This window comes from Physeter macrocephalus, chromosome 21, assembly GCF_002837175.3.
Source record: "Physeter macrocephalus isolate SW-GA chromosome 21, ASM283717v5, whole genome shotgun sequence".
Classification (NCBI taxonomy): Eukaryota; Metazoa; Chordata; class Mammalia; order Artiodactyla; family Physeteridae; genus Physeter; species Physeter macrocephalus.
The window spans coordinates 48,118,964-48,133,165 of NC_041234.1; the positions used below are offsets into that span (position 1 = coordinate 48,118,964).

General features: G+C 50.3%; 1 protein-coding gene across 9 annotated transcripts in view; it reads left to right on the plus strand.

The window, feature by feature from the left end:
* The window catches only part of DLG3 (discs large MAGUK scaffold protein 3), a 72,828-nt gene extending 59,032 nt beyond the window's left edge, over positions 1 to 13,796 (plus strand). For 7 of the 9 annotated variants that reach the window (XM_055081938.1, XM_028482958.2, XM_028482961.2 and 4 more), the window contains 10 exons: positions 1,467 to 1,643; positions 1,890 to 1,965; positions 2,788 to 2,887; positions 6,563 to 6,604; positions 7,889 to 7,939; positions 8,532 to 8,633; positions 9,421 to 9,593; positions 9,987 to 10,096; positions 10,431 to 10,522; positions 11,598 to 13,796. In XM_055081938.1, coding sequence (XP_054937913.1) covers positions 1,467 to 1,643; positions 1,890 to 1,965; positions 2,788 to 2,887; positions 6,563 to 6,604; positions 7,889 to 7,939; positions 8,532 to 8,633; positions 9,421 to 9,593; positions 9,987 to 10,096; positions 10,431 to 10,522; positions 11,598 to 11,704 — 1,030 coding nt within the window. In that variant the 3' untranslated portion in view covers positions 11,705 to 13,796. Of the gene's footprint in view, positions 1 to 1,466; positions 1,644 to 1,889; positions 1,966 to 2,787; positions 2,888 to 4,202; positions 4,299 to 4,810; positions 4,857 to 6,562; positions 6,605 to 7,888; positions 7,940 to 8,531; positions 8,634 to 9,420; positions 9,594 to 9,986; positions 10,097 to 10,430; positions 10,523 to 11,597 lie in introns of all 9 variants that reach the window. The other 2 variants (XM_055081940.1, XM_028482960.2) reach the window with 2 other exon arrangements.
* Positions 13,797 to 14,202: the final 406 nt, after the last annotated feature.

Here is a 14,202-nt window from a genome sequence, read left to right on the forward strand (position 1 = left end):
GAGATAAAGGGCTTTTTGTCAGAATTTGGGTATTTTCATTTTCAAATACTCTGACAAGTGACTTCTTAAGGATTCCATTTTAAGAAGTTTAAGATGTAGATGGGTGTTTCACACGCCACAGTTTTATGACCTTCTGCATTTCATTTGGGCCGGCCTGCACATGGGGAAATAATATGTTTTACTTTGCAGCTTCCCTCTGAGCCACAGATCACTCTATTGCAGGTAGAAGTCTAAGTCTTGGAACTAGTTCTGGGAAATCTGCTGGGCTGTATGTGTAAAGGTGTTAACAAAGAATACGAAGAAGACAGAGCCTAGATTGCAAGTAGAAAAATACAAACTTCTCACTGAAATCACCCATTTGTGGTGACTGCGTATGAGGAGAGATCCAGTGGATGAGAAAAGTAGACACTTTCATGTAGATGTGTTTGTTCCCTAAGCAGGGGAGCTCTACTGTCAAGTACCAGCTTCACCAGAGCCGAAGTCAGCGGTGTATCCTGAAGGATTGAGCTTGTAGCTTTGGTTTAAATGTTCCTTCAAATCCACCCCCTTTCCCTGCTATCTCATCATATATGAGGTCAGATTAATGTTCCTAAGTCTCTTTTGATGTGTCACTTCCTTACTCCCAAATCTTCAGGGGTCACTAGATCAGGTCTATTCAAGACCTCCCAAAATTGGCGCCAGACCTTTATTTCCAGCCTCATTTTCCATGACTCTCAGCTGCAACCAAGCTGGTCTCCTCCTTTTTTTCAAGCCTAGATGGAATACCTCTCTCCACACCTTCTCCTACCCCTCCCCCTTTAATCTTTACTCTGCATGTCTTGTCAGAGGACCTGGCTTCTGTCCCAGTTAGTTTGGTGTGTGACCTCAGTCAAATTATTCTTCCTCCTTGAGCCTCCGTTTCCCCGTATATGAGAGAGAGAGAGACTGAACTGGGAGACTTCTTTATAGGGGCCCCTTCAACTTTATCCTTGTGCGGGTCAACATCAGCCTTAGCTTTTTCTTTCGCTGCCCCAGGATGCACGGCCCTTTTCTCTTTTGTATTTATACAGCATTTACCATTCATTGTTTGGGATTGTAGTTAACATTTTTGTGTCCTATCTTCAACTACTTTTTAAAGATTTGTTGTAAACTGAGACAGCCCGTTGGCAGAGCTAACTTGTTTCCCTAGGATGTGGCTGAGGGAGAAGACTAGCGAGGGTGTTCTGCTTTGGACTCACACTTCACGTCCAGGAGCTGGGAGGAGATGGGACTCGTGAAAGATTTTTTTCCCTTATGCCCCTTGTTGGGAGAATGGGATATTTACAATGTCAAGACTAAAAAGAAGGATGCAGTCTCCCACAGAATTCCTTCTGGTCTGCTGTAAGGCTGCTGGGTGTGTGCTGACTCTTTGGGTTGACCTTCCTCTGCTATCCTTCCACCTATTTAGGGTTGAGATAACCATTTCATCTTTCACTGTTTGTTTCCAGGGCCTTGTTTGATTATGACCGGACTCGGGACAGCTGCCTGCCGAGCCAAGGCCTCAGCTTCTCCTATGGTGACATTCTACATGTCATTAACGCCTCTGATGATGAGTGGTGGCAGGCGAGACTGGTGACCCCCCATGGAGAAAGTGAGCAAATTGGTGTGATCCCCAGTAAGAAGAGGTGAGTCATCATGATCATGAGAGAGGTTTTCCTTACCCTGTTCCTGGTATTGATTTCTTTTTTACCTATTATAATATAAGTTGCTTGAGAGCAGTGGATGTGCTTTATTACTCCTTTTTGGTAGAGAGCTGGTGCTCAGGACATGGTTACGATTCAGTGAGTCAAAGATGGCTGCTGTGCCCACTGCAACCCACTGCTGAGACCATACACTGGCAGTAACAGGACTTCTTTCTGACTCCAAAACAGGGTGGAAAAGAAAGAAAGGGCTCGATTGAAAACCGTGAAGTTTCATGCCAGGACGGGGATGATTGAGTCTAACAGGGTAAGTGGGGATCCCCAAGGAAGTCAGCCATATGTGAAGAGGCATAAGAAGCTTGAAGTCTGTCTGGTGGATAAGAGAACTGGCGAGCACAAAAGAATATCTCTTTTTCAGGGCGCTGGCTCTGTCCTATCAGAATACTGACTGCTTTTCACAAAGCAGAGAGAGCGGGCACCCAACCTCTACAGCCAGTGTATACTACTCCTCCCTGGGTAACTGGCTCTTGAAGATGTGTTGGAGTTGGACTGTTTGGAAGGCTGACTTTCTTGGGGCACATGAAACCACTTGTGGGTGTCTCCCTGGCTGTAGACCCTTTCGGAGCTGTGGGGACCCTGAACAGAGCCTGGCCTCGTCATCCAGCCAGCAAGGCCAGCCCCAGAGCTCCGACCGCCCTTCAGACCAAACAAGGCATGAGGGCTCTCTCCATTCACCCCTTTTCTTCTGTGAGCTTCACAGGCCAAAGAACTTCCGGAGCGGTAGAGGGAAGAGAGACACGGAGTAGATGACTCTGTGTGTATCAGTGGCACCTTAGGGCATGTGTCCAGGAGGCTACAGTGACCTTTATCCTTTAGGAAGTACCAGTGAGTGCTGTGAGTCTGGATTAGGTAGAAACCTCTAACATCCCTATACAACATTTTCCTGTAAACATAATTTTCCTCTTACATCAACTTTCATTTAATCTCATAGACTCCATTTGTGAGAGATGGTCTTTTGTTTAGCTCACCATTGTCTCCATTTTAGTTTTTCTTGCATGCTTTAAAATCCATTGTTCTGTTGTTTTTTTTTTCTTCTGTCCTTCCCCTCCATGTTCATGTTCTTTCACAGTCGATCAAAACGAAACGTAAAAAGAGTTTCCGCCTCTCTCGAAAGTTTCCATTTTACAAGAGCAAAGAAAACATGGCCCAGGAGAGCAGCGTACAGGAACGTAAGTAGCAGCAGGGAACAGAGAGCAGGCCACCCACAGCCCCGCCCTCTCTTCCTCATTTGCACCGAAGGCTGGGAAAGTGTGTGTGGGTATGGGTGTGGGTGTGTATGTGTCCGTGTGTGTCGGTCCCCCCGTCTGTCGGCCATGTGTGCATGCGTGTGAGTGTGTGTGTGTGTACCTGCTTATTTGCAGAGTCAGGGTAGAAGTTGGTCTGCACAGGGAGACGTTGGGTCTTTTTTGTCCAGCTCCTCGCTCTGAAAGAATGTTGGAGGCTCTGAGATAGAACTGGTTCCAGGGCTTGCCCACCAGAAAGTCACTGGCACAGGCATAGGGAGTGCCTGGCTGAACTCTGCGGTGGTGGGTGGTGAGCAGTTATCATCTACAGTGTCAAGTTCAGAAAAATGGTTTTTCAAGAAAACCAAGTCTAGGGATTCAGTGTTGCTCTCCTGGCTTCTTCCTCTTGTGTTTTCTTTCCCTTATCTTCACTCATCTATGTCAAGAGAAGAACCTTTTCTTCCCTGGACACCTGGAGTTGGGCCTACTTCTTGAATTACATGCACGTGCATATGCGTGTAATGCATAGGGATGTTCACACAGCTCTAACGACTCACTGTCTTCCCAGAGTGTTACAGAGCCAGCGTTCAAAATAAAATTCTTCTTGCTTAAAGGAATTGACTCCGAACAGGGTTTACTAAACATTGTCCAAATAAAGGTTTATTGAGCAACACAAAGCTGGTTTGATAGAAAAGGCCATAAAGCTGGGCTAAATGAACTTGCCATCCTGAGAAATATTCTCTTTCTACCATGTGCCTCAGAAATTAACTGCTCTCACCCTAACCTTAAATACCAGGTCAGGCTGCTAAATTATTTCTCACATGGCTCATGGTGAATTGTAAACCTCTCCCCTTCTGCCTCACAAGGAGGGGTCTCGGGGTCCTGAGCTGTTGGGACAGCAGGAGACTGACTAGTTCCGATAGGGAATGTCCTTTTTCTAGGCCAGCATGTTCCATGGTCATGGGATACATAGGTCATCAGCGTCTGGGGTGGCAGCTAGTAGATTACAAGGGTGCCCTCATCCAGATGGAGGTTAGGGCTCACAGTCCTGGGTAGCTCAGTAAGAAGCACTAGGTGCAGTAGGAGGCAGTCTGAGACAGAGGCCTGAGGTGAGGTCACCATAGTTCGTTTACCAGACAAGTTCCAGAACTTCCGTGCTGAGCCCAGCCTGGGGAGGCTTCGCTGTTGGGCGGCCCAGCTGAACGGGGGAGGGGATTGGCTGCTGGATAAGAGTTGGAACTGCCTAGTGCTTATTCTCCAGAAGCTGAGCTCATCCCCTGTGGTCTGCACAACTCGGGTCAGCTTGGAAGCCCACACCTCAGACTGCATGAAGCTTTCCCTGAAGGGTTTGGACAGAGTGAGTCAGTATTGGACGAAAGCTCCTTGGGATGATGATAATTCTGCCGGCCTGTCTGCCACACATAGATGTTTGATTTTTCATTCACCCTCAGAGGGAAATGGTGATTTCAGGGGCAAAGCAGAGATGGCTGTGTAACTACACATTTAGTCAAAGCAGGTGCTCCAAGCCTTGGTAAGTCACCTGTTTGTCCTGTTGGCCTGTAGGCTATATATAGACCACCTCAAAAAGGTCATCCACTCCAGGGCCTTTTGGCAGCAAACTGGGCAGCATGAAGTCCAGGTATCATATATGACCTGGGATGTTCTTTCTGTAGCAAAGTTCTTAACCTGGCTATATTTATAGGTCTTCATAATATTTCATACTTCTGTCACTGATGCTCACCTGGCTCTGTATTCTTCCTTCCCCTTGTCTTTTTTCTCTATTTTCTGTCTTCTCCCCCAATTCTTTCCCTCCCTCCCTCCCTCCCACCCTCCCTCCCTCCCACTTTGTCCTGCTGTCTGTGAAATTAGGACTTCCCTGGGTTAAGTGACGATTATTATGGAGCAAAGAACCTGAGTAAGTCAAAATTACATACCGTTAACTATTTCTGGCATGAGTGGAGTTGCTGGGGTTGGGGTATAGGGGACGTGGGTGAGGGCAAAGGGCGGAGGGGAGGGCAGTGAGAGAATTTGTGAGAACTGGTACCACAGCAGGAGGAATTAGAAGTGGCTCTGAATGTCACACTTTTGCTCTGGATCCCTGGTACCCTAATAAAAGCCTATCATTCATGTCTCTTTTTTTCCTTTTGTACCTTGAAATGGTGTGGAGCCGTCTTGGCATCCCACCTTATAAGTGAGGGGGGGCAAGAAGTGCTTCTCCAGGGGTGACCACTCAGCTCATCTCTAACCTGTTGTTGAGGTGAGGGGTGCCCACCCATTGTATTCTTCCAGTGACGCAGCACTAACGAATTGGACTTAAGAATTAGCTGTTTCAGTCTCTCTAAACAGGGGGTAAGAGTACCGTGAAGCCCTTTACCCAGCGTACACCTGAGGCCCCAGAAGGTTCAGGGGCCTCAGCAGATGGCTGTGGGCTGGCTCCCCACAGAGCATCTCTACGGGACTGAGCGGGTGGGAGCCTCGACAGCGTTTTCTGGACTATATATATTTAGTGCTTTAGCTTGGGAAAACTCTGACCAACCTCGCCCCTCTGGAAAATAATCCTAGACTTGAAAAACGAAGGGACCTAGATGACAGGGCGTTAGCCTCCCTGCTGTACACACAGGCACATGCACACACATGCGGCCGTGCCGGGCAGGTTCTGTTAGTGGATACTCTCCTTCCATAAGCAATAAAGGCATGATGGTAAAGGAGCTTCATCGGGGGGTTGCTCAGGAACTAGCATGGGTGGTGACTCAGCCAGTCCTTCCTGGGGGCCACAGCATATCACGGTCTGGAACAGTGTCTTCTTGGCTGAAACGAGCAGTGTCTCACTCCATAGTTCGTTGTTTCCATGTTTCATCTTCATTCACCTGTCGTCTTGGGCGCAATGGGCTTTCTTTGGGCCAAACTGTGCTCTCTGCCTCTTGTGAGTGTGGCTGCTGTGCCCGCTCAGATGCGGGGAGGCCCCAACAGTCTGAGACAGGAGGATCGTCTTGTCTTCCCAGTGTTCTTCTTCATTTGTTGTCTCTGTGTTGTGATGTGTCTGTCTTCTCCTGGACGGAGGAGCATCCCCTTTCACCGCTGGGGCCAAGCCCTCTTTCCAGGTAGCAGTGGCAGGAGGGCTCTTGGTTCCACCCATTGGCCAACACGTCATTCCCTGCTGACTGCTCAACGAACCCAGTGCTTAGCCTCTTAGTCCTGCACAATTCTGTACTTCAGGGGTTCTATGTGGGGAGGAAGTTCAAGAGCAGCCTGGTCGCTGGGCTTCTCTTTGCTACTGTCACTGCCTGTCTAACATTGGGAGGTGCATTTTGGGATAGGATTTGGAAACCATCCAAGTCAGTTCTTCTGATTCAGATGAAGAGGATGCTGCCAAAGATTGGAAGCTGGTAGTCTATAGGGAGGGCCTTGGCAGCCCCAGAGGGCCCTGGGGACAAGTGCAAGGTGGCTGGGGCTCAGGATTGGAGCTGTGCCTCCCAGCTGGTAGCCTGATGTGGCAGGCCTCCCGTGGCCTGACTTGGTTGGCAGCTCAGTGTCTGGCTCTTGGAGCATTTGAGTTTTGTGCCGCGTGTGACCTCTCAGTGGTGTGTTCTGAATCGGAGTCTCTTTCTTGTTGGCTTGCAGAGGGAGTGACATCCAACACCAGTGACAGCGAAAGCAGTTCCAGTAAGTGTGTGTCATTCTCCCCCATGTCATGTAGCTCTACCACGTGTCCCAGCCATCCTCATTCCAGCGTTGCACGGCTGCCATTTCTGTTCAGAGGCTAGTGCTTCTTTTAGCCATGTACACTTGGAGATCCTGGAAATGCTGTGGCCATTTTGTCCTTATGGGATGGGGTTTAGGCTGTGGATTAAAGGGGAGAGCATAAGCCCTGCAGTTCTGGCCAGGACCTGACTTAAAAGCTTCCCTGGGAAGGCTGAGCAGCCAGTGAGCAAATCCCTGCCATAGCCACTATGGGCTGTAGGTGCTGCCAGTTTTACAGATTTGCTCAGAGACCGAAAGAAGAATGGCTCCTGTGGGATATTGTTCTGAATTGCCTTTCCAGGTCACTAGTACTTCCTGGGTTAAGGCTTGGTGTCCTTACCTTTTAGCTGGGCTAAATGACCAGATGACTGCCCAGTTTTCCTTCAGAGATCCTGTGACCAGGCCAGAGAAGCCACAATTCAAGCCACATGAACTTTGGGACTACTGGCCTCTCAGGAGTTGTGGCTGGAGGCCCTGAGAATGCATCCTGGGGCTTGATGCAGATATCGCTGCCTTCCCCGGCACTGCCGTCAGCCACTTTGGGACCTCCTAGCGCCCAGTACCACGTCGCTTGGTGACTGTTTTAGGAAGAGCTCATCACTGCTAGGATAGATGGAGCTCTACGGTGAGGGGAGAGCAGTGCTCAGCACTGCTCTTAAAGGGCACTGAGGACCTTAGCCCAGCCTTGTGCCACTTTTCTGGTTGCTTCTTCCAGTGAAGGGGAGATAGGTAGACCCTTAAAAGGGGCAAAGTTTAGCTGCATCTTTGGGGACCTGCATGAGTGCCCTGACTCCCTTGCCCGCAGATGAGGGGACACAGGCGGTGTGTCTCGACCAGTTGACGCTTTCCTGTGATTCTCAGCAGAGCAAGAAGGCAACTGAGCACAGTAGACTATTACATATAAGAAGAGTTCTGAGAAATTGAGGTGGCTTTTGGTGGAGGCTTCATGGCTTCTGGGTCATGTCCCTTTGCTCAGCTATACTTCACTGAACAAGAGGACTCCTGACTCCTGTCCCAGGGGCGGTGAAGGTCTTCCTGTGCTTTCTTGCCAATGGGAAGTAGACAAGCCCAAGGGCAGGTGTTAGCAAGTACCAGCTGACAAGGCTGTTTTCTGGCAGAGGCGGGGGTGAAGTGAACGTTGTAGGGAGATGAGGACACAGGGAGGCAGATTATAAAGTGCTAACATGTCTCCCTTTTTTGTTGCAGAAGGACAAGAGGATGCTATTTTGTCATATGAGCCAGTGACACGGCAAGAAAGTAAGCCCCCTTCTGAGAGCCTTGCCTTTGAGCCAGTCTGGTGGTCATGGGGCCTGGCCCAGTGGTTGGCCGTGGCGGCAGAGGGGTGAAGGTGGGGGAGTAGGAGGGCAGCCAGCCCCTGGGTGCCTCCTTCTCATCTACTTCTTCCTAGCGTTAGAGAGAACAGGGAAGGCCACCCAGTGTGCATCCCTCACTATACCTTTGCTTGCTGCTGGGATGCTTTCCGAAGGATAGGACAGATTGACATGGATGGCAGAGGTCGATTTCAGTGGATGTGGCCACTGCTAAAAGAGAGGCTCTGGTCCCTCCCTTCCGTGGCTGCTCTGAAAACCCGTGCTCAGCTGTTGGTGCCCATGCAGAGATTTCTCCTGAATCTGTTGGAAAGGGAGATGCTTCTGATTTCATACTTGCCTTGGACTTAGATATTCTCAAATTAAAGGCTCTTTGGTGTCTTTGTAGTTAAAAGGCAGAATGGCTGAAGATGTGCTCTCCCGTCTGAGCAGTGGCTCCGGAGCCTCAGTGCTCCAGGCATATGGGGAGGGACAACAGGCCGTCTGGTGGGGGCCTCACTGTCTCTGTGCTTGCTCTCCAGTTCACTATGCAAGGCCTGTCATCATCCTGGGCCCAATGAAGGACAGAGTCAACGATGACCTGATTTCGGAGTTCCCGCATAAATTTGGATCCTGTGTACCACGTAAAAGCCCAGGGCATCTTTGGGAGGGAGGCATTGGTGCCCTGGGAATTATTGCTCTGATGTTTTATGGAAAGGGCCTGCGGCCAGGTTCTAGGGTTCTCTGGGAACAGGGTGCATCTAACACCCTGGAAGAGGGAGTTCCCTGGTGGTCCAGTGGCTAAGACTCCACGCTCCCAATGCAGGGAGCCCAGGTTCGATCCCTGGTCAGGGAACTCGATCCCACGTGCCGCCACGAAGATGCCGCATGCCGCAAGTAAGACCCGGCACAGCTGAAAAAGTAGTTTTAAAAAATGTAAAAAGAAAAAAACCCACCCTGGAAGAGATTAGGCAGCAATGCATTCTCCCAAAGCTGATGTGGGGAGGATTAAGACATCAGGCCGGCCTGCTCACTCCCTTGCAGAGGAGTTTGAGTGGTGGTGGTTGGGAACGATTGGGCGCTTGGCGGTGCCCAGCCCACGAGGTGTGGGTGCGGCCCGCTGGTCGGCTTGTGAGGCTTGCTGGCTCCTGTACCACGTTTGGCACCCTCTGTCTGCCAGACCTTGGCCCAGGAAACCCCACCTTTCTGGTCCAGTTGAAGCTAAAGCAGATAGCTCCCAGCTTCTAACCTGGCGGTTAGAAGAGATGTAGGCAAGACAAACTTCTTCCCAGCCTCTTTCCCCCGACTCATCTGAAAAGCACTGGAGTGGCCCTGGGGCCCAGCGGTGGTTGGGGGGGAACAAGTCAGCTCTTGGGGGCTTGGGGCAGGTCGTTGTCCTTGTACCACAGAGCGTTTCCTCTCTTCCTGCAGATACTACCCGGCCTCGGCGTGATAATGAAGTGGATGGGCAAGACTACCACTTCGTGGTCTCCCGAGAACAGATGGAGAAGGATATTCAGGACAACAAGTTCATCGAGGCAGGCCAGTTCAACGATAATCTCTATGGGACCAGCATCCAGTCAGTGAGGGCAGTTGCAGAGAGGGTAAGGAGAGGCGGAGGCGGTGGCCCTACGAAATTACCCTCAAAGGGAGCACAGAAATGCTCCAGCCAAAGTGCTGCGTAGATCCTCATCCTTCCAGCACATGGCCTACCCAGTGGCAGTGCTGACCAACGCCACGCCCGCTCTGCGTGTTCCCAGCCCTGGGTTGGAGGCATCTGTCTCCTCTGTGCAACTCACCCCAGAGCGTCACCCACCTGCAGCTGCAGATGTGGCCTTGTCTGGGTAGTAGGAGCAAAGTGTGGAGCCTGGGTACCTCAGAAGTAGAATCCTCCAGGCCTCTCCGGGCGGCCCCATGTTTCCCGCAGGTGGATGTTTGGGTTAGCACAGGGCGTAGACAGGGACTGGGTGGACTGATGCCAGTCTTTGCTTTTTCAGGGCAAGCACTGCATCTTAGATGTTTCTGGCAATGCTATCAAGAGGCTGCAGCAGTCACAACTTTACCCCATTGCCATTTTCATCAAGCCCAAGTCCATTGAAGCGCTTATGTAAGTATTTGCTGAGACTCTCGGCTAGGAGAGGGCCCTGGAAAGGAAATGAAAAATCAGGTGGTTTGTTGGGCAGGGGTAAGACCCAATGGGTGCTCAGTGGAATGTCTGTGCCCCACCATGTTCACTGGGGGCTCCTTTGGATTCGAGTGCACTTGCGTGTATTACTGGTTGAGCTTTCAAACCTGGAAGGTTTGAGGAATGTTGAGCCTTGGGCCGCTGCTGCTCTCAGAGGGCAGCTGAGCAGCTTTTCAGGGAGGCTGGAACAATCCTTTGTGTTAATCAAAGCATAGAACCTAGTTTTGGGTACTGTTTTCTTCCGTGTCTTTGGCAGGGAAATGAACCGACGGCAGACATATGAACAAGCAAATAAGATCTATGACAAAGCCATGAAACTGGAGCAGGAGTTTGGAGAATACTTCACAGGTAAGTCTCCCCATTGCACAGCTGGGGTAACACGGGAGCAGCTGGACACCTATTCTGTGAGTGTTTCCAAGAGGCCCAGGCACCTTGCACAGAGTTTCTGGGTGCTTTTGAGCTCAAGCATTTCCAAAGTACTCAAGTGCCCTCCAGCCAGAGGAGTTCAGCCAGTTTCTGGTATCAACCACCATCACCAAATGCTGCCTTTGACCGTTTTTGTTCATCTTCATGTCCCTTCTAGATTGTAGGCCCCCTGTTTTAGTTTGTTTCCCTCCCTCCCAGGCTCCCCCATCCAGCACTTGTCCTTGCATGTTTTATGTACTGAGTGAACGTTTGTTGATGAGGATGATTCCCTGGCGTGGTGTTCAGGCTGTCTGTTGGTGTGTGCACACGCGTGCGTGTGTGTGTTTATATGGTCACCTGCTTTAGAAGGGTCGGTTCCTAAAAGGCTGGGAAGGTTTCTGTGTAATATGTTGCTTACCTCTTGAAGTACAGGGACATATGTGTGCAAGGTGGTGCTGAGTAAACTCTAGCTGGTGGTGCTACAAGGTTACCGGGGGACAGGATTCATAACTGTCCTCGCATACCTTGGGTCTTGGAGCTCCCTTTTCTGTTAGCATCCGTGTCCTTGTTTGTCGGGTTGACCTCCGACATGGAGCAGATGTGACGGCCCCAGGAGCACGGCACCTTGCCAGAAATTGTGGCTTTTTCAGCTCTTGCTCTGGATAACCAGGATTTTCCACATCTTCTGGTAAGGCTGCGTTAGAATTACCAGCTGCCGGCCTCGTGGCAGCCAAGAGGGGCATGATCTACAAGGTCTGGCATCTAATGGGTGCTCAGTAAACATTTTTGAAGAACACATTTTCCTACTAGTTGCTGCTCAGTCTCACTGTCTTAGCAAGTTGACATCAAGCCCCGGGCCTGCAGTGCCCACCAGTTTCCCCAGCGCCCTGGGCTCCCAGACAGCCGCCTAGTGAATGAGCGGGGCTGAGCTGTGGGACGGTTGGGATGGGCCAGACTGTCAGGGTTTGGGGCAGGGGGTTGCTGTGGACCACAGTAATAATTCTGTTTTCCTCTTCAGCCATTGTACAGGGTGACTCACTGGAAGAGATTTATAACAAAATCAAACAAATCATTGAGGACCAGTCTGGGCACTACATTTGGGTCCCATCCCCTGAAAAACTCTGAAGAATCCCCTCCAACCATTCTATTGTGAACAGAAGAAATCAAGTCCCTTTTTCCCTCCTCCCTCTTCATTCCTGTCCCCATGGGGAGAACAGATGACTACTGTTCTTGTCCCCTTTTTTAGATATGTCCAAAAAATTGAGTTTTCTAGTCCTGTTCTGTTTTTTTAAATTTTTGTTTTGTTTTAGTTTATTTTTTGGGATGATGCCATCTCACTCATCATGTGACTGCGCCCATTCCTGCATGGACCTTTCCCAAGCACTAGCACAGGTGCAAATCCATCAGAGTCATTGTTTTCATAAAACCAAGCAGAAGCGAAGAGAAGAGAGGAGGACTGATGGAAAGACAGACTGGACAGCTGCGCGGCTTATGAAGCGAGCCCCGCGCACCCCGCGAGGAGAGGCTCCCAGGCTTTGCTACGATCTGTACACTGCCTCGCGGCTTGGGACAGCGCGGTCATGGCGACAGAAAGTATCTTATTTATATATAGTTATATATATGTAATTTATATAAAATATATAGAAATTATTATATATATATATATTATACACTCATATAATATATATATATATTCACACGCATTTGGACTAGAAAATCTATGGAGACTTCATCAATGGTACTGTGTTATTAGAGAAATGCTTTAATTTTCATATTCCAATCAGATGGCATCTTATATCCCAACTGGTTGGGGAGGGAGTGAAAGTGGTAGTAAGTGCTGTACCGAGGGCACCCGCATTGGTCATTCTCTTGAGAGCTGGGCTTTTCTTTAGGAGGGGTCAGCCAGAGAACGGTGAGAAAGGGCTTTGGCCCGGGGGCCAGAGGCTTGGAGCTGTGAGCCTAGAGCCGATGCTGCCCTTGGAGCACAGTCAGGCCCACGTGTGGGGAGCGAGAGAATGGCTAAAGGTGCTCCCACCGTATTAAATTGCCGATTGTTTTATGCCACCTGATGTGTCTGCATGAGAGGTTTCCTTTTTGTTCATTTTTAAGCTGCTGTTAAACCAAAACCATGTTGTGCTACTGTGTCAGCCTTTTCATTCTTCCAAATTTTACTTTTACTATTTAAGTGAATGTGTAGAATCCAATTTGACGGTGTTCTAAAGGCTCATGATGTTCTGGAGGAGCCGGGCCTCGTGATAGACTAGGTGACCCGGGCTTGGCCATCCCATCAGCGGAAAGGGAAGTGGTGAGAACCGACAGGAGCTGGGCCTCCTACTGTAACGTGTCCCTTCACTCACCTGCCAGGGACATGCTGGGCTCAGCCGAGGCCCTGTCATGGGGCCCACTGGCAGGGACGGGGAGTCACTTGCCTTCCAGCTCTGCACTGGGACAGTGGAACGGCCCTGAGCTTGGCCAGCCGCATAATGAAAAGTTTGATTTGGGTTTTTTTCGCAGCTGCTTCATATGCCCTACCTACCCCAATCCCTCACCAACAGCTGGTAGCTTACTGTTTCTTCAAGAAGAAAGTAGACTTTAATGCTGTCAATTTGAGCTGTCGAGCTACGATTCACTTACTGTTGAGATGTGAAACCTTGTTGCTTTTTCCCAGAGTCAGACGGCAGTGATTGCGGTCAAGGGGGTTTTTCTCTGACCACAAATACAGGCGGCAGGTGTGGCCCGGGCCCCGCCCCACCGCACCCCACCCCACCATGCTCCTTTGAAGCCACCATGCTTCCCTCAGCTCCACGCTGGAGGCACAACCCAGGGGAGAAGAGCGGGGACATGCTTGGCCCCACGGTTGAGCCTGTTGTTTCCTAGCCCACTGTGTTACAACCGGTGCAAAGCATACATGTCGAAGATGCTTTGAGCGCTACCAGCCAGATTTAGGAAGTCTGTTAACAGTTCTCCTACCAGCATGATGAGGCTAACTGTAAAGTGTGGGGCCCAGAATGTGGGTAGAGAAAGGGCAGCAGGGCTTTCCTGGTGGTGCAGTGGTTGAGGGTCCGCCTGCCGATGCAGGGGACGCGGGTTCGTGCCCCGGTCCGGGAAGATCCCACGTGCCGCGGAGCGGCTGGGCCCGTGAGCCATGGCCGCTGAGCCTGCGCGTCCGGAGCCTGTGCTCCGCAACGGGAGAGGCCACAGCAGTGAGAGGCCCGCGAACCGCAAAAAAAAAAAAAAAAAAAAAAAAAGGGCAGCAGCTTCACCTGCGCAGTACACTGGATTGGAGGCAAGAGGGGTAAAGTGGTGTCCGATTATGACTCTGCGGAGCAGGGGGTGAGCTGGGAGTGTTCTGATTTCTCTGATGTTAAGTGATGTAGTCTGAGTGATGCTCAACCCTCTACCCCTCCCAGGGAAGAAAAGCAGAGATTCAAAGCAAGCATGACACTAGTTGGTTTACCAGTGTTCCTTCCAAGGAGACATATATTTTTTAATAAATGATAGTTGCAATGAACTGTGGCTCAGAGACCTTCTTGAAGTAGTTGAGAGGGGAGGGTGGGGGCACAGCAGTGGGAAAAATGTCCCAAACCTTTGGGGGCCAAAAGGCTCTCTCCTTAGTGACCATC